The sequence below is a fragment of the Notolepis coatsorum genome (genome assembly GCF_963971535.1).
Source record: "Notolepis coatsorum genome assembly, chromosome: 7".
Lineage (NCBI taxonomy): Eukaryota > Metazoa > Chordata > Actinopteri > Aulopiformes > Paralepididae > Notolepis > Notolepis coatsorum.
The window spans coordinates 120,613,108-120,628,412 of NC_140171.1; the positions used below are offsets into that span (position 1 = coordinate 120,613,108).

Genomic DNA, 15,305 nt, shown 5'->3' on the forward strand with positions numbered 1-15,305 from the left:
TTCTCTGCTCAAAACTTCATTAAGTACATTGCATGATGGTGCAGCGTAATACAATGTAATCTGCATAAAGAACTGTTGTAGCACATTTGGTAGCCCAAGATAGGTCATAAATAAAGAGAGGAGAAAAGGTCCTAGGCAACTTCCTTGCGGAACGCCACACTCTAGACCTCTGCTACTGGACAGGCTGCCATTTAGATACACCTGTGATCTAGAGGACAAAAATCGTAGTATCCACTTTAAAGCAGAAGAGTTAAAACCATAACATTTTAAGTTTCTCAACCAGTAGAGAATGGTCCAGCACATCAAATGCAGCACTAAAATCTAACAGCACAGCTCCCACTAGCATAGTTATCTATAGCTTTAAGCCAGTCATCAGTAATCTGTATCAAAGCAGTAGAAGTAGAGTGACCAGCTCTATAGGCATGTTGAGAATCTGTTGCAAGCTTGTTTGAAACAAAATACTCTTGAATTTGTGAATGCACCAACTTTTCCATGATTTTGCTCAAGACAGGTAAAATACTTATAGGTCTAGAATTTCCCTCATTAAAAGCAGCTTTGGTATCCTTAGGTAAAGGAAAAACACATCCAAACATCTATTCATAATATGACATACATATAGTAGATGATATGATACCAGCAGTCATTCTCAGCACTTTACTATCCAGGTTATCTAGGCCTGCTAACTTACTATCAGGAAGAGAGCGGAGTAACCTGCATGATTTTTTTCCGTAGCATAGGGAAGGGACTCTTCTGCCTTATACTGTATATATTCTCTGCTTCAAAGTGGTTATGCTTTGGCCCTCTTTCGAAGTGGGTTATGCTTAGAGTTAGGGTTAGGGTTAAGGTTAAGGTTAGGGTTAAGGTTAAGGTTAAGGTTAGGGTTAAGGTTAGGGTTAGGCGGAACAGACCCTTCGGCGCTAAACCAATCAGAGAGGGTCTTCGCTGTACGCGGCTAGCCAATCAGAGAGCGTATTCGCACACATAGGCTACGGAAAAAAGTCACACGCTCCACCTCACTGACTTCAGCCTGATGAAATTCAAATTCACAAATTTTGTCTTTCATTATAATATACTTAATACAGTCATTTGTTTTAAGGTTGTTTGAAATATTCATAGCCTGCCTTAGTGTACAGGTAGATACTTTACCCACATAATAATCATTAAAATGATTTGCAATCTTACCTGGTTTTGTGAGAACAAATCCATTTGATTCCACTAAGGGTGTGTGTGCACACAGTTGTCTTTCGACCCATCATTTCATAAAAACATTCCATATTTGTTTGCTATCATTTCTCGCATTATATAACCTTTGTTTTACCTTGTTTAGTTTCGTCACCTGATTGCGTAAAGCACAGTATTTATTAGGGATGTCCGATATTATCGGCCTACCGATATTATCGGCCGATATCGGCATTAAAATGTGATATCGGAAAATGTCTATCGTTTTTTTTTTTTTTTTTACATTTCTATAACCTTTATTTACCCAGGCAAGCAAGTAAGAACAAATTCTGATTTTATTTATTGTCAAAAGTATGCATAATGTTGTATTAATTCCACAACAAGAGATATGTAATGTTAATTACCTGAAATTATTCCACTTTTTGGGGGGGGGGAAACCCTGCATATATCGGTATCGGTTGATATCAGTTGATATCGGTATCGGAAATTAAGAGTTGGACAATATCGGTATATCGGTATCGGTAAAAAAGCCAATATCGAGCATCCCTAGTATTTATGCCTGTCATCAATTGAACCAGAACTAACTGAGGCTTTTTTGGCCATGTCTCTCTCTTTCATTAGGGTCCTGAGACTGCTGTCAAGCCATGGGGCAGATCTATTTTTGACCATGAATTTTTTTAAAGGAGCATACTTGTTTACAACACTCATATATCTTGACATAAATAAATCCAGGGCAGCTTCAGGGTCATCCTCACTACACACCATATTCCAATCAATACTGGATATTTCATCAATAAATGAATCTTCATTAACATTTTTATAGGACCGTGTTAAAATTATTTTAGCTTTACGTTTTGGAACCTTTGTCTTTCTAGTGACAGCTATTATATTGTGGTCACTGAAACCTACAGGGACAGAGACAGCCTTAGAGTTTTTTTTTGTGATGAAAATGTATTGTTTAGATGCACTGATTAATTACTAAACTACTGTCTGGATGACTGGATTACTTAAATAATCATTAGTAGCAGCTCTACCACAGAGAGATGTCTGTCTGTCTGTCAATGTCTGTAAAATTGGATACTGGTAACCTTTTACTGAGGACACTCCAAAGTGAAGAGAGGAACAGGCTGTGTGTGTGTTGTCTGAAGGGAGACTCACTGTCTCTCCCCTGCAGTATAATGATGAATAATGTTCAGTCTCTGTGTGTTCATGCTTCCCCAAGACAATATACCACAAACAAAGCTCAGTTTGAGAATGCTGTACTGAGACATCTCTCTGTGGTAGAGCTGCTACTAATGATTATTTAAGTAATCCAGTCATCCAGACAGTAGTTTAGTAATTAATCAGTGCATCTAAACAATACATTTTCATAAAAAAAAAAATAATTACATAAAATAATAAACCATAAACCTAAATTGACAATTAATGTACACTGACATTGACTAAAGCAGCACATTAACACTTTGACTGCCGGGAAACGCTTTACAGCGTCATTCCCGGCCATGCTCAAGTTGCCGAAGGACGCTGTACAGCGTCTTTAATATCAATATTTCAAAAATCTGTGAACGGATTCATATTTCCCCTCCGCTGGCCTGAGATCCACCAGGAGGACCCACTGAGCTCTCTGGCGGTTCAGGAGCGCCATCTGGTGGCCGATCGGCGCAATCACCAAACAGGAAGTGCTGTGGAGGTTGTGCTGGTCGGCCATATTACTTCCGGGCACTCGGTACATGTCCCGGGACTCTGGCTCGTCACAATATAATAGCGATCCATTGCCAATAACTCGATAAACAACATGATTTGGACGTATATAGTATTATACAAGCTGGAAATGGTTCATCAGGATAAACATCCCATAATCGAAAACGGTCTACACCACGCTGATCGTCCAACGGCGCGAGGAAGATCCGGTAAGATCCAGCGTTATTTTCTAACGTATTCCATATAAACTGTTATGATGAACATATGACCCACACTAGATGAATGATATAACGCTGCCCACGGAATTATAAGCGATCCCCCGCCCATCCGGTCATCATCAGATCATACGTAGATCATTCTAGAAGTACGTCCAATTGAAATTTTTTATATCGCCCCGATTGCCATCAAACTGTATTTCATCATCAATATAATGCATTTGGGGCTATAGATCACGTTCTGGAGAAAGCTGCAGAAAGAGATGAAAACATACTTATACATTAGACCATACTTTACTATGAATATGTGAATGAAAAAGTTTAACGTTGCTACACAATGAACAATACATATAGGACTTTGAATGGGCCCTAATAATGGCAATGTAGCAATAGAATTTAAAAAGTTATAGCCATGCAAAGAAGGGGTACTTCTCCATAGACAAATAGAGCCGGCAACCTATGGTATATAATGAATTTAACCCATGGCACCCATAGTGTTAACAGGGTCTTTTTTTAGAGCATTTCTGAAGAATCCTAGTGCTTCTGTTCAAGTTCAAGTTTTGTTTTATTTGTCACATATAAAGTACACGTACATTACAGTGAAATGATTGGTTCTGTATGACCTTCCTGAAATTGTGCTTCATACAGTAAAAAAAAAGTAAAAGAATAAAGACCACCAAACACTACAAAATATACAAAACTAAAGTAAAAAACTAGTAAAAGGGGCGCTCCAGTAGCACACCATGTACCGTGCTGCGTCGCGGATCGGCCGACCCGAGTTCGATTCCCGGACCCGCCGTTATTTGCCGAATGTCTTCCCCTGCTCTCTCTCCCGTTTCACCCTCACTGTATCTGTCGGTCATGTCTGACCAGGAAAAGCGATAAACTAAAATGTATCTTTAAAAAACTAGTAAAACTATACAAAGCACAATCTAAAAAATAAGCACAATCTCGACGGAGCCCACAGAGAGGCAGCCGAACAGCACCGCGCCATCTTGCTTCTGAATGAAATTATTCTTCCGCTCCTTTTGTATTTCATCAGACTAGATGCTTTGGAACATTTTAACTTGACACCAATGAAACATTTCGAAGGATCGATGCTGCGGTCATTTCCGATTGATTCCTTGATTTGTTCCGTTCAGATTGAGTGCTGTCGCAGCTTTCTTTTTAATGGACATACAACAGAAAAAACGTGAGATGCTTGTTTTTTCCCGGCTCCTCAAGTTCAGTGGATTTTAATTGACCCCTAATCTGTTGACCTTCTGCAGTGATGAACAACCCAGAGTTACCGCTGGATCCTAACCTGCAGACCAGCAACCTCCTCATTACCTTCCTCAAGTACGCCTCCATTGTCATGCAGGACACTAAAGGTAAACCTCTCCTCCATCACTCTGTCTCCTCCATCTCTCTGTCTCCTCCTCCACTCTGTCTCCTCCATCACTCTGTCTCCTCCATCACTCTGTCTCCTGCATCACTCTGTCTCCTCCATCTCTCTCTAACCTCATCTCTCTGTCTCCTCCATCTCTCTGTCTCCTCCATCACTCTCTAACCACATCTCTCTGTTTCCTCCATCTCTCTGTCTCCTCCATCTCTCTGTCTCCTCCATCTCTCTGTCTCCTCCATCACTCTGTCTCCTCCATCACTCTCTAACCTCATCACTCTGTCTCCTCCATCACTGTCTCCTTCATCTCTCCGTCTTCCTCTCACTCCCCACTCTTCCATCACGCTCCTCCTCTGAGAGAGAGAGAGATGTATGAGCCTCTCTCTATCCGTCTCTCTCTCTCTCTCTCTCTCTCTCTCTCTCTCTCTCTCTCTCTCTATCTGTCTCTCTCTCTCTATCTCTCTCTCTCTATCTGTCTCTCTCTCTATCCGTCTCTCTCTCTCTCTATCTGTCTCTCTCTCTTTTTCTCTCTTTTGGGGAAGTGCAAGTGTCTGACAGGGAAGCCGCTTCCGCATTATTTCCACTCGCTCCGTTTTGGTCATAACTTCAATGTTACACTAACTTCCTCGAATTGTTGATTGTGGGTGGTGGCTACAACCACAGAAGGAGCTGAGGTTACGCAGATCACTATTCTTACACGTCACAGATTGACATAAATTCAGAATGGCTTGGTTTATCGGGGGAGGATCTTGTCTCGGCTGAACTGGAGGAATGTGCCTGAATGAGAATTTCACACCTAGTCTGTGTTGGTACAATCCCACATTGCTAGAAAACAATGCAAACCACTGGAAAAGGCCATTTATAAGATAGGGGACCTTTAAAAATTATATTGCATTGTATTTAAAGTGTGATCTCAACTAAAATACTCATCCTATGATATTCTGTCCATGTCGCTCAACCCTATAAACCAGCTTTATTTAATTTTTTTTCTATTGTCCATCTGTCCTGTTTGTCTCCAGACGAACACAGACTCAACAGCGCCAGGCTGTGTCTCATCATCCTCACCTGCATAGCAGAGGTAAGGGAGCTGCTGCTGCATCCAAACCAATTCTGAATCCATAGAAAGGAAAGAAGAGCCTTTTTCTTTTCTTTTTCCTCGATTGACCTGCCGTGTCAAAACTAAGTGAACCCCTAATTTAAGCCCAGCAGGGTCACCTGCAAACGCACTTGGGTGAGGAGAAGCAATATGCGAACAGTGCTGGGATTATGAACATTGCCCTTTTACAAAATGATTCACCATGGTATTGTAAAGACAAAGCCAACAAAGTAATTTTTATTGTTATTTACATTTCCCAGTTTAATATATTAACACATTGGGTGCCGTTCACATAGAACTACGTTTCTGTCGCCCAACGGTTGAGTGCCGGAAACATAGAACTATGTTTTTCTCACGGTATTTCTTTTAATCGCTATTGCCATTCATAATTCAGCGGGGCACCTTGTGCATACTGTTCTGAGTGTGTCTGAGCTTGCAGACTGTCTTATACTGCCATCTAACGCCTTTGGCCGCTATTGCACTCCATTAGAAACGGTGTAGTTTCTTTTCTCTACTGAGCTGCGGCGTGGGGGCGGGTCCTAAACACTTCGGCAAAACACGCACTTGTAGGGATGGCTTGGACAACTGACCCCGCCCGCCCGTTCATGTGCAATGCCCAATAACGTCGCAGACAGGATCGCTGTGGATAACTGGAATGGCGATCAGATAATTGGATTATTTTTTTTGCATTACATCAGAGACCAGGTAAGGACTCTATATATAAAATCTTGCGTTGATCTGATATTTCTTTCTACCGCGATTGAAGCTATCTGTTTTTTATGTGTGTGGCTGTTTACCGTTGAGTGCAGGAGGTGGGGGGGGGGGAGCGCCGCGCTCCAGGGCACATTTCATGTATGCACGAGGAAGGCTAATAATGATAATCTAGCATTGATTTCAGGAAGATTCGATAATCAGGCGAAAAATGACAACGTGTTTATTGAATTACACAAAAACGCTGTTTTCGCGTCTTTTTCCTGGAATTACTCAGAAGCACCCAAACTATATTCATATTCAAAACTAGGGTTGCTCGATATTGGCTTTTTTATATTGTCCAACTCTTAATTTCCGATACCGATTTCAACCGATATCAACGGATACCGATATATTTGGGGGTTTCCCCCCCCAAAAATGGAATAATTTCAGGTAATTAACATTACATATCTCTTGTTGTGGAATTAACACAACATTATGCATGCTTTTGACAATAAATAAAATCTGAATTTGTTCTTACTTGCTTGCCTGGGTAAATAAAGGTTATATAAATTTTTTTATTTATTTTTTATTAAATTTTTATTTTTTTTACCGATATTTTCCGATATCACATTTTAATGTCAATATCGGCCGATAATATCGGTAGGCCGATAATATCGGACATCCCTATTCAAAACGGAAATGTACAGATGAAAAAAATTTCAGTTTTTTGCACGTTGACTGGAAGCAACTCACTGACAATCGACAGCGTTATTAGACCCATAGCTATAATATAAAATATAGGTTTAGCTCTACAAACAAGGTGCACGTTTACATGGGGTGAATGGACGGCAAGGCCAGATGCACTTCCCGGAAGGGGCGTGGCACTCAATGTGTTAATACTATTTACATGTTTATTTGGCCAAAAGGCATCTAGTCACAGCTGTACAGGCTGTGTGTGCAGCACCCCAGGCTCACTCTGCCTCAAACAGGTAGGCCGTATGGTGAAGGCTGAGAAGTGGCTTGAAAACGATTCTCGTTCCCACCTCCCCAGACTACACAATTTTCACTCTGGGTGAAAGATATATTGGTGTAGATTTAGGAACAAAAAGTTCTCCATTGACAAACTAGCCCATTATGCGCAATCATAATTTAAAAGTCGGGACTAGATCTTTCCTCGCGAACGGATACTTGGTCACTGCAGAGTTTTATTTGATGTAATTGGTGCGAGTTCGGTCACGTATCTTGCGCTCGACCAATAGCAGCTCTCTTTGTTGCGAGGATACGTATCCTCGCAACAAAGAGCTGCTATTGGTCGATCCGGTGTCAACAAATTACATCCACAGACTAACGTTCCGGACGAAAATGGACAAAAACACCTTCTAAAGTTCGCAAAAAGGTTTCTAAACAATGTTATATGCATCTCACGTCCGTTCAGAAAGAACGTGTACACGATTTTACACAGACACGGTGGGATAGATATAGAAACTGCGTCGAACGGTGGCTTAACCTACCAGGCCAGAATCATACAATTACGGAGACATACAAACATTGTTTAGAGATCGATTTGTGTCATAAATGTCATGATGAATTGAAAATGGGGGACCCTCATGTAAACAAGACGAAAGTCTTTCTCTGGTCTGCATCCCCTTAACAATTGTGTGTATTGAGCCGTTCTGTATTGTACCCATTCTGCAATCTGTTAATAAAGTTTTCAATCAATCAAGATAAGATATTCCTTTATTGGTCCCATTGGGGAAATTCAGGCATCATAGCAGCATGGGGGAGGGGAGGTACAGGTAGTAAAAACAAGCAGTGTAAACAATATATGGTAACAATTCAATATAATTAACTAACTAACTAACTAACTGAAATATAAAGTATTCACATAAGGTGCAGTATGCATAGTGTAACTGAGGGGTACAATTCCCTGACTGTATTACTAGATATGATACTTACTACCACTACCTTTGTACTTAATATTCGGCCACCCAGTACACGGCATAAATATATTATGATGAACACTGTCACGTAGATGAAACGGATCCAACACAAATGTACGAATTAGAAATAGGTCTTTATTTCTACACAGCGATGGTGTGTAGAGCAAGCACTTAATCAAATCAATCACATTTATGAATGGGAATTAGTATGCACTTTTATGGCAAGAGTATTCGTCGGTATATCAATAGAGAATGTCCAATCTCTGAAGGCGCAGGTGGTACATATACGACCTGGAATAGTTTAAGGAATAACAGCAATGATACTTTAATGATTATATACTGGATACACTAGGGGGGGTTAATCCGGTCGCTTGTAAGCCGACAGGAGTAGGAAGGGGGGGGGGGGTAGAATCCGGCTGCCTCATCCGGCCAAGGGTATCCCAGGTGAACCCACTGTAGTGCCGTTCAATGCGCCGGCGATCCTTGGACCACAGATGAAAGCAGGTGGACTCTTTGTGGGCCGGCTCTCTCCGGTCCACGGGGGAGAGACGTGAAGCGACCTCGTCTTGCAGAGCGTCTCCTCACCTTGCGTCCTCTCCAGGGGGGGGGGTTCCAACACACGGCAGTGTCGGGGGTCTTTATCCATGGAATAATCAAAGTATACAAAGCATAATCCGTGCCTGGGAAGGCGGGCTGTCGTCGGTAGAATAATCCGGTATACAGGTCCACTCGCTCGTCGGCTCTGGGGCTCCTCGGGTGCAGCTTCACGTGGGGTCAACCACCCTGGATAAGCAGCCAGTTCTCTGCCCGAAACGATGGGGTACTGACTACGGTAGTATTCTCACCGTACGAAGCACTATATATTAACAGACTATTATTAGCTTAATAGACTACGTCCAACTCGACGATATAGTGCCAAATATGACTATTCAAATATTAATATACACGATGTCTCAATACCGATGGTAGGCGAACTTGGCCTTACTCCCACACGTGGCGTCGCGGGGAGGCTTTACGTCTGTGACTCTATTGGAGGGTAAGAAACTGGACTGAAAAGGAAGTCCTACTTTAGTAGCGCAGTATATATACGCACTATGAACAAATAGTCCCATTAGTGGTGCGGTAGTCAGATTCCTACGCGGAACTAGGACTTGTTCGTACATGTGGAGCGGTACGTTTGAACTGGGTCTGAGGGGTATGGCAGCCTGGCACCAAGGTCTCGACCAATAGTAGAATGGAGACTATTATGGGATGTTCAGTAGGCTAGAATGGATATTCAATGCATATTGTACAAGGAATATACAAGGGATATCAGGGAATATTAGAGAATATACAAATACAATTAAATATATATATATAAATAAATATATATATTCGGTTTAATCTGGCCCTTCACAACAGCCACCCCCTGATTGGTCCCAGACCTAATCAGTTAAACAGAGACAGATTAATCGCGTTGTCTATTTACACATAAGGGTTTGCTGTAGGGGTCAGTCAACTTCACAAAGTCATAGGGTTATAGGGTCATGGTCATCATCGATTGTGTCTGGGAGTCGAGGCAGTTCTATGAGCCTCGCCACGGGACGGGTGTAAGTGCGACCCTGGACGAGCACTGCAGCTGCTCGGACCTTGCCGTCGGCACCGGTGATCACTTTGCTTACGCGGCCGGCCGGCCACATAGCTCTGGGCAGTGATTGATCAATAATCATGACGACTGTTCCTTCTGTCAAATTGTCTCTCTCCTTTACCCACTTCTGGCGGGTCTGTAGAGACGGTAGGTAGTGCAGTAGGAAACTGCTCCAAAACCTGTCGGCTAACACTTGGCTGTACCTCCACATTCGTCGGCCGTTCGCTTCTTCAGGCCGGTACATTGTCTGGGGTAATGCAGGATCTAGCCGCCCCATCAGGAGTGTGTTGGGGGTAACTGGGTCGATATCCGCCACATCACTGGAGACATATCCGAGGGGCTTGCACTCCGGGTGGTACCGCAGGAATGTTCTTTGTTGTGCACTCTCTATGGACGTGCAATCGTCTATGTTAGGGTCGGTGGAGGCTACGGTGCTCAATCCACAGAACACAGACTTCTTATTTTCCACCTCCTCTGGACTTGCTTCCCTCGGGATAGGCATGGGCCACTGTCCTTCCGGGAGTCTTAGGAATGCGGGGCCGTCACTGTAAGCATTGCGACGGGTGAGGTCATCCAGGGGCATCCCCCGGGTGATGACGTCAGCTGGGTTCTGTTTTGTATCAACGTAGCGCCACTCTGTTTCTCCGGTTAACTCTTCGGTTAAGTCTTGAATCTCGGTGACTCTGACTCCCACGAAGACTTTGTGCTTGCATGAGTCCGATTTGATCCAGGCGAGTACCGTCGTGGAATCTGACCACAGGATTGTTCTAGACACCGGTATGGTGAGCTCACGTTGGATGAGCGTGGCTAGGTGCGCTCCGGCTAGGGCTGCGCAGAGCTCTAGACGTGGGATAGATTGTTGCTTGCGTGGGGCTATTCTCGAGCGGGCGAGGACAAATGCTGTGTAGATCTCTCCCCCCTTCTCTTGGGCCCGCAAGTAGGCTACTGATCCGTATGCGACCTCTGAGGCGTCACTGAAGACGTGTAAGTCCATTTTACATGTCTCTGGCCTCACCGTGGGTGGGAAGTAGCTTCGGCGCATATTAACGCCTGGGAGTGAGTGGAGCTCCATCTCCCACTCTCTCCAGGTGGATGCAAGGTGTGCGGGAATGGGGTCGTCCCAGCCCTGGTCCTTGTCCCACAATGCTCGTACAATCATTTTTGCCCTGGTGGTGTACGGTAGAATACATCCTAGCGGGTCATATTGTCGGGCGAGTGTTGTGTACACACTCCGTCTGGTGGTCGGCGCCGCCGCCGGCCTTCCCTGCTCCGTAGTCAGGGGCTTGTGTCTGTAGTGAAGCGAATCTGTTTTGAATCGCCACACCAATCCCAGGGTCATCTCCTGGGCTTCTCCCGGGATTGTAGCCATCCAGGTCTCGCTGCTGGCTGCCTTGTCCTCGGAGGAGAGGCTGCGCAGTACTTGCGGATCGCTGCTGGCCCACTGCCTGAGATCAAAGCCGCCTTTGATCAATGAGGCGCGGAGTTTAATCAGGAGAGCCTCGGCTTCTTCTTGGGTTGAAAGGCTTTGTAGACAGTTGTCTACGTAGAAGCTGTTCTTTACGCTGTGTCGGACCTCTTCGTCCGCTGCTGGGTCCTCTGCTACATGTTTCTGTAGTGCAAATGTAGCACAGCAGGGGCTGCACGTCGTTCCGAAGGGGAGGACTTCCCATTGGTAGATGGCTGGGTGCTCATCTCCTGGCTTCTCTCTCCATAGGAACCGTAACAGGGGCTTGTCCGCCTCTACTAATCTCACCTGCAGGAACATTCCTTTAATGTCCCCGCTGATGGCCACCTTTTCCTGGCGGAAGCGGAGTAGAACGCCGAGTAGGAAGGGGCCGAGTGTGGGACCGGGCAGTAACTCTTCATTCAGATTTTGGGATCCGATCTGGTAGCTGCAGTTAAATACTATGCGGTCTTTACCGTTGTGATGGACCTTGTGGTGAGGCACGTACCACGATTCAGTGGTCTGGTCAGCCTCTTTAATGTCCATCTTTGTGACGTGTCCCGCTGTGATGAGCTTCTCAATCTCCGCGCGGTATACACTCTCTTGGGCGGGGTTCTTGGCTAAGCGCCGCTCCGTGTTCAGCAGGTACCGTTCTGTGGCGTCTGTCTTGGCGTGGAAAGTAGGCATTCCTTCTCGCCGCAGGAGTGGCGTGGCGTATCTCAACACGCCGTTGACCGGGACTCTCTTGGTCCCTGTCTCGAGGAGGTGAATGGCGTAAATGTCATCTTTAGAGCGAATGTCTTTCTTTCCGTTCTTAAAGGGCATTTGTTCCAAGGTCCATAGCCGCTCTACGTGTTGCAGGAGTGCGGTTTCTCCCTCTGTGACTCGGGAGTGGAGACATCTAGTGGCTGTACTTCGGTTGAGAGATTTGGCGAGCGGGCCTTGGAGAGTCCATCCCAAACGGGTCTCGACTGCTGCAGGACAGCCTCGGGGTCCGGTATGAACCCGGTCTATCGGGACAATGAGGTCTGCATGGTCGGAGCCTATCAACAGGGTCGGCATAGCATTGTCTATGAGCGGGATCGGTAACTTGCGCAGATGTGCATATTTCTCCATCAGCTTGGCGACGGGGTATGTGTACCGCGACAGTCCTATTTCTTGGCTGGTGAAAGCGTCTGTAATCTGGTACCGTCGCTCAGGCTGGCCGCTTGCTGCGATAGAGAATGAGACATTCTTGCCCTTTATCGTCTTCAAATCTCGTCTTATTGTCCGAATTGTCATTTGGGTTTCGCTTCCCCGCAGCCCTAGCTGGGCCGCAGCGGAGGCGAGCAGCAGGGTCTTCTCTGACCCGTCATCGAGGACGGCGTAAGTGTCCAGGACTTTATTCTGGTAGCTTAGTGTCACACTCGCTACTTTTAGGAGTACTCGGGCTCCACTGCTGCTGGCGGGATCGATGTACATGACGCTCGCTTTGCTGCTGGATGGTGCGGGTGAAGGGCGCCGTCTGTTACTGTCGTGAAGTATGTCCAGATGGGCTCCATCGCACTTGGTGCACCTTTTCTTTAAGCGGCATTCGGCTGCCATGTGTGAGCGCGCACAGCGAAAACAGCGCTTGTTGGACTTTATCCATTGACTTGCTTCCTCCGCGTTCAGCTTGGGGAAGGAGTCACATTGCGCTAGCCAGTGTTCTTTCTCACAGTAGGGGCACACTATCTTCCACTTCTCCGTTCTGGAGGGGGTACTGTGGCTCCTGCTGCTCGGTACTGACTCCGATTGGTGCATCACAGTCACCGATCTTCTTCCATCATTTAGTCGTCTGGTTCCTTCTCTGGAGCCAGGGGTGCTCCGTCCGAATGTATCTAGCCGTAGGCTGCTGACTTCTCTCGCCAGGAAGTCTGCTAGATCGAGGAGGTTCGGTTCGGGGCCATTCGGGTCTCGGTGGTCCCTCTGTCGCCTAAAACGCTCCTGTCGAGCGGGCGGCAGCTTCTCCAAGATCCTTTCCACATTTGAGTTGGCGTAAAGTTCATGCCTCCCCTTCTCTCTCTGCGCTCCCAACATCCCTACCAGGGACTGCACTCTGATGGACAGGTCGTCCAGTGCTCGATTGTCTATTGCTGGGGGTAAGCGGTCGATGTGTCGGATCTCCTGGATCACGTAATCCCATATGCGCCCATACCTCTGGTCCAATGCTACCAGCGCTGCTGTGTATGGGGTGGTGGAAGTCGCGTAGGCGAGCGCTATATTATGTGCGCGGGGCACCTTTAAGTGCTTCAGTAGGATGGCGTATTTATGGCGTTCATCCAATACATCCACCAACATGGTCTTCAGACACATGCGGAGTTCCGTATACTGGGCCCGGTTCTCTTGGGTGAAGTCGGGTACCATAGGCGGGCCAATGTATGACGCTGACTGTGGATACATCGGCGAGCGTTGGGGGAGAGGCCTCCTAGGCGAGTCTCCTCCCGCTCCTTGGTATGGGCTGGTACCGGCAGTGTACCATGGCCCGCTTGTCCAGGTGCTGTTCCTCGGTGCGGGTCGTGCGTCGTGCTCACCCGTGTATAGAGTCGGGGGTCTGTAGCGCAGCTCCGCGGGAGTATAGCCTGGGCTGTACCGGACCTCCTGGTCCGGTAGAGTACTGTGCTGTCGTCGGGCGTGGTTCTCCTCCTCTTCCTCTTCGTCTTCAGTTAGGTCATCCAGTGCTTGTAGTCTCTGGTTTAGCCTCTCCACAGGATATGCTGCTCCTTCCCGGTTGCTAGGTCTCGCTTGGACCGGTGGGGGGAGGTGGTCTGTGGGGGGTATAGACCTCGTCTGTTGGTCAAGTTCAGGGTTGTTTACTCGGCATGGGGATGCCGCCCTGGAGGTGTGTCTAGACGAGTTCCTGGAGCCTCTGGCGGAGGGAGAGGGTGTTGTCCGTCTGATCAGCTGTTCTATTAGTTGCGCTTGCTGTCTGTCGCGCTCTGCGTCCCGTAGAGCACCAGCAGCTGCTCGCTGGCTGTCTGCTCGGTCTCGGGCCACATTCTCTTCTCTCTGAATGCGTCTTAGTTCTAGACGTATATGCTCTTCTTCGCTCCGCTGCTGGATCTGCAGTCGGTCGCGTTCAGCAGCGGCGTTCAGGCTGATGAGGAAGGCCTGCTGTAGGGTCCTCTCTGCCTCGCTGGGGGAAGGCGGTTGTATAGGGGAGCCTTCCCTCGGGGTACTCCTTGCGGAGCCTTGGAGCTCTATCTCCACGGTGCTCTCCCCGTCTTCTTCCGTGCCGAGTTCTCTCTCGGTAGCGTTGTATTCCTCCCGGGACTCATCGGGGACTACTTCTTCAGTACTGGCGGGGTGTGAAGTCATGTCTGGTTCCCACTGGTCCCCACCGTGAACTTGGTCAGTTACATTAGAGCCCGTAGGGGCCTCTATGGTCGGGGTAGTCTGGGCGTTGGGGTTAGACATACTTTTACTTTCTAGTTTTACCGCGTTTACTGTTAGTAGAAGACTAGGTTGTTGACTGACAGCGTAGGCCTCTAAGTACTGAGGGAGCCGTCGTTCGCGCTGCGGGCGTTGGTTAGGAGGATCGTTTCGTGGAGTGTTCATCATAGGCCATTTCAATATTAATAACACTATATTAATATTACACTAATTACCCATCCGGCTCGAAGGACCAATTGTAACTGAGGGGTACAATTCCCTGACTGTATTACTAGATATGATACTTACTACCACTACCTTTGTACTTAATATTCGGCCACCCAGTACACGGCATAAATATATTATGATGAACACTGTCACGTAGATGAAACGGATCCAACACAAATGTACGAATTAGAAATAGGTCTTTATTTCTACACAGCGATGGTGTGTAGAGCAAGCACTTAATCAAATCAATCACATTTATGAATGGGAATTAGTATGCACTTTTATGGCAAGAGTATTCGTCGGTATATCAATAGAGAATGTCCAATCTCTGAAGGCGCAGGTGGTACATATACGACCTGGAATAGTTTAAGGAATAACAGCAATGATACTTTAATGATTATATACTGGATA

The 15,305-nt window shown here is 46.2% G+C and overlaps 1 protein-coding gene across 1 annotated transcript in view; it reads left to right on the top strand.

Annotated features, from left to right (window-relative positions):
• The window catches only part of armh3 (armadillo like helical domain containing 3), an 88,962-nt gene that overhangs the window by 31,485 nt on the left and 42,172 nt on the right, over positions 1-15,305 (top strand). Inside the window, exons 15-16 of the mRNA XM_084317867.1 lie at positions 4,364-4,465; positions 5,496-5,554. Of these exons, the coding sequence (XP_084173993.1) occupies positions 4,364-4,465; positions 5,496-5,554 (161 nt within the window). The remainder of the gene's footprint in view (positions 1-4,363; positions 4,466-5,495; positions 5,555-15,305) is intronic.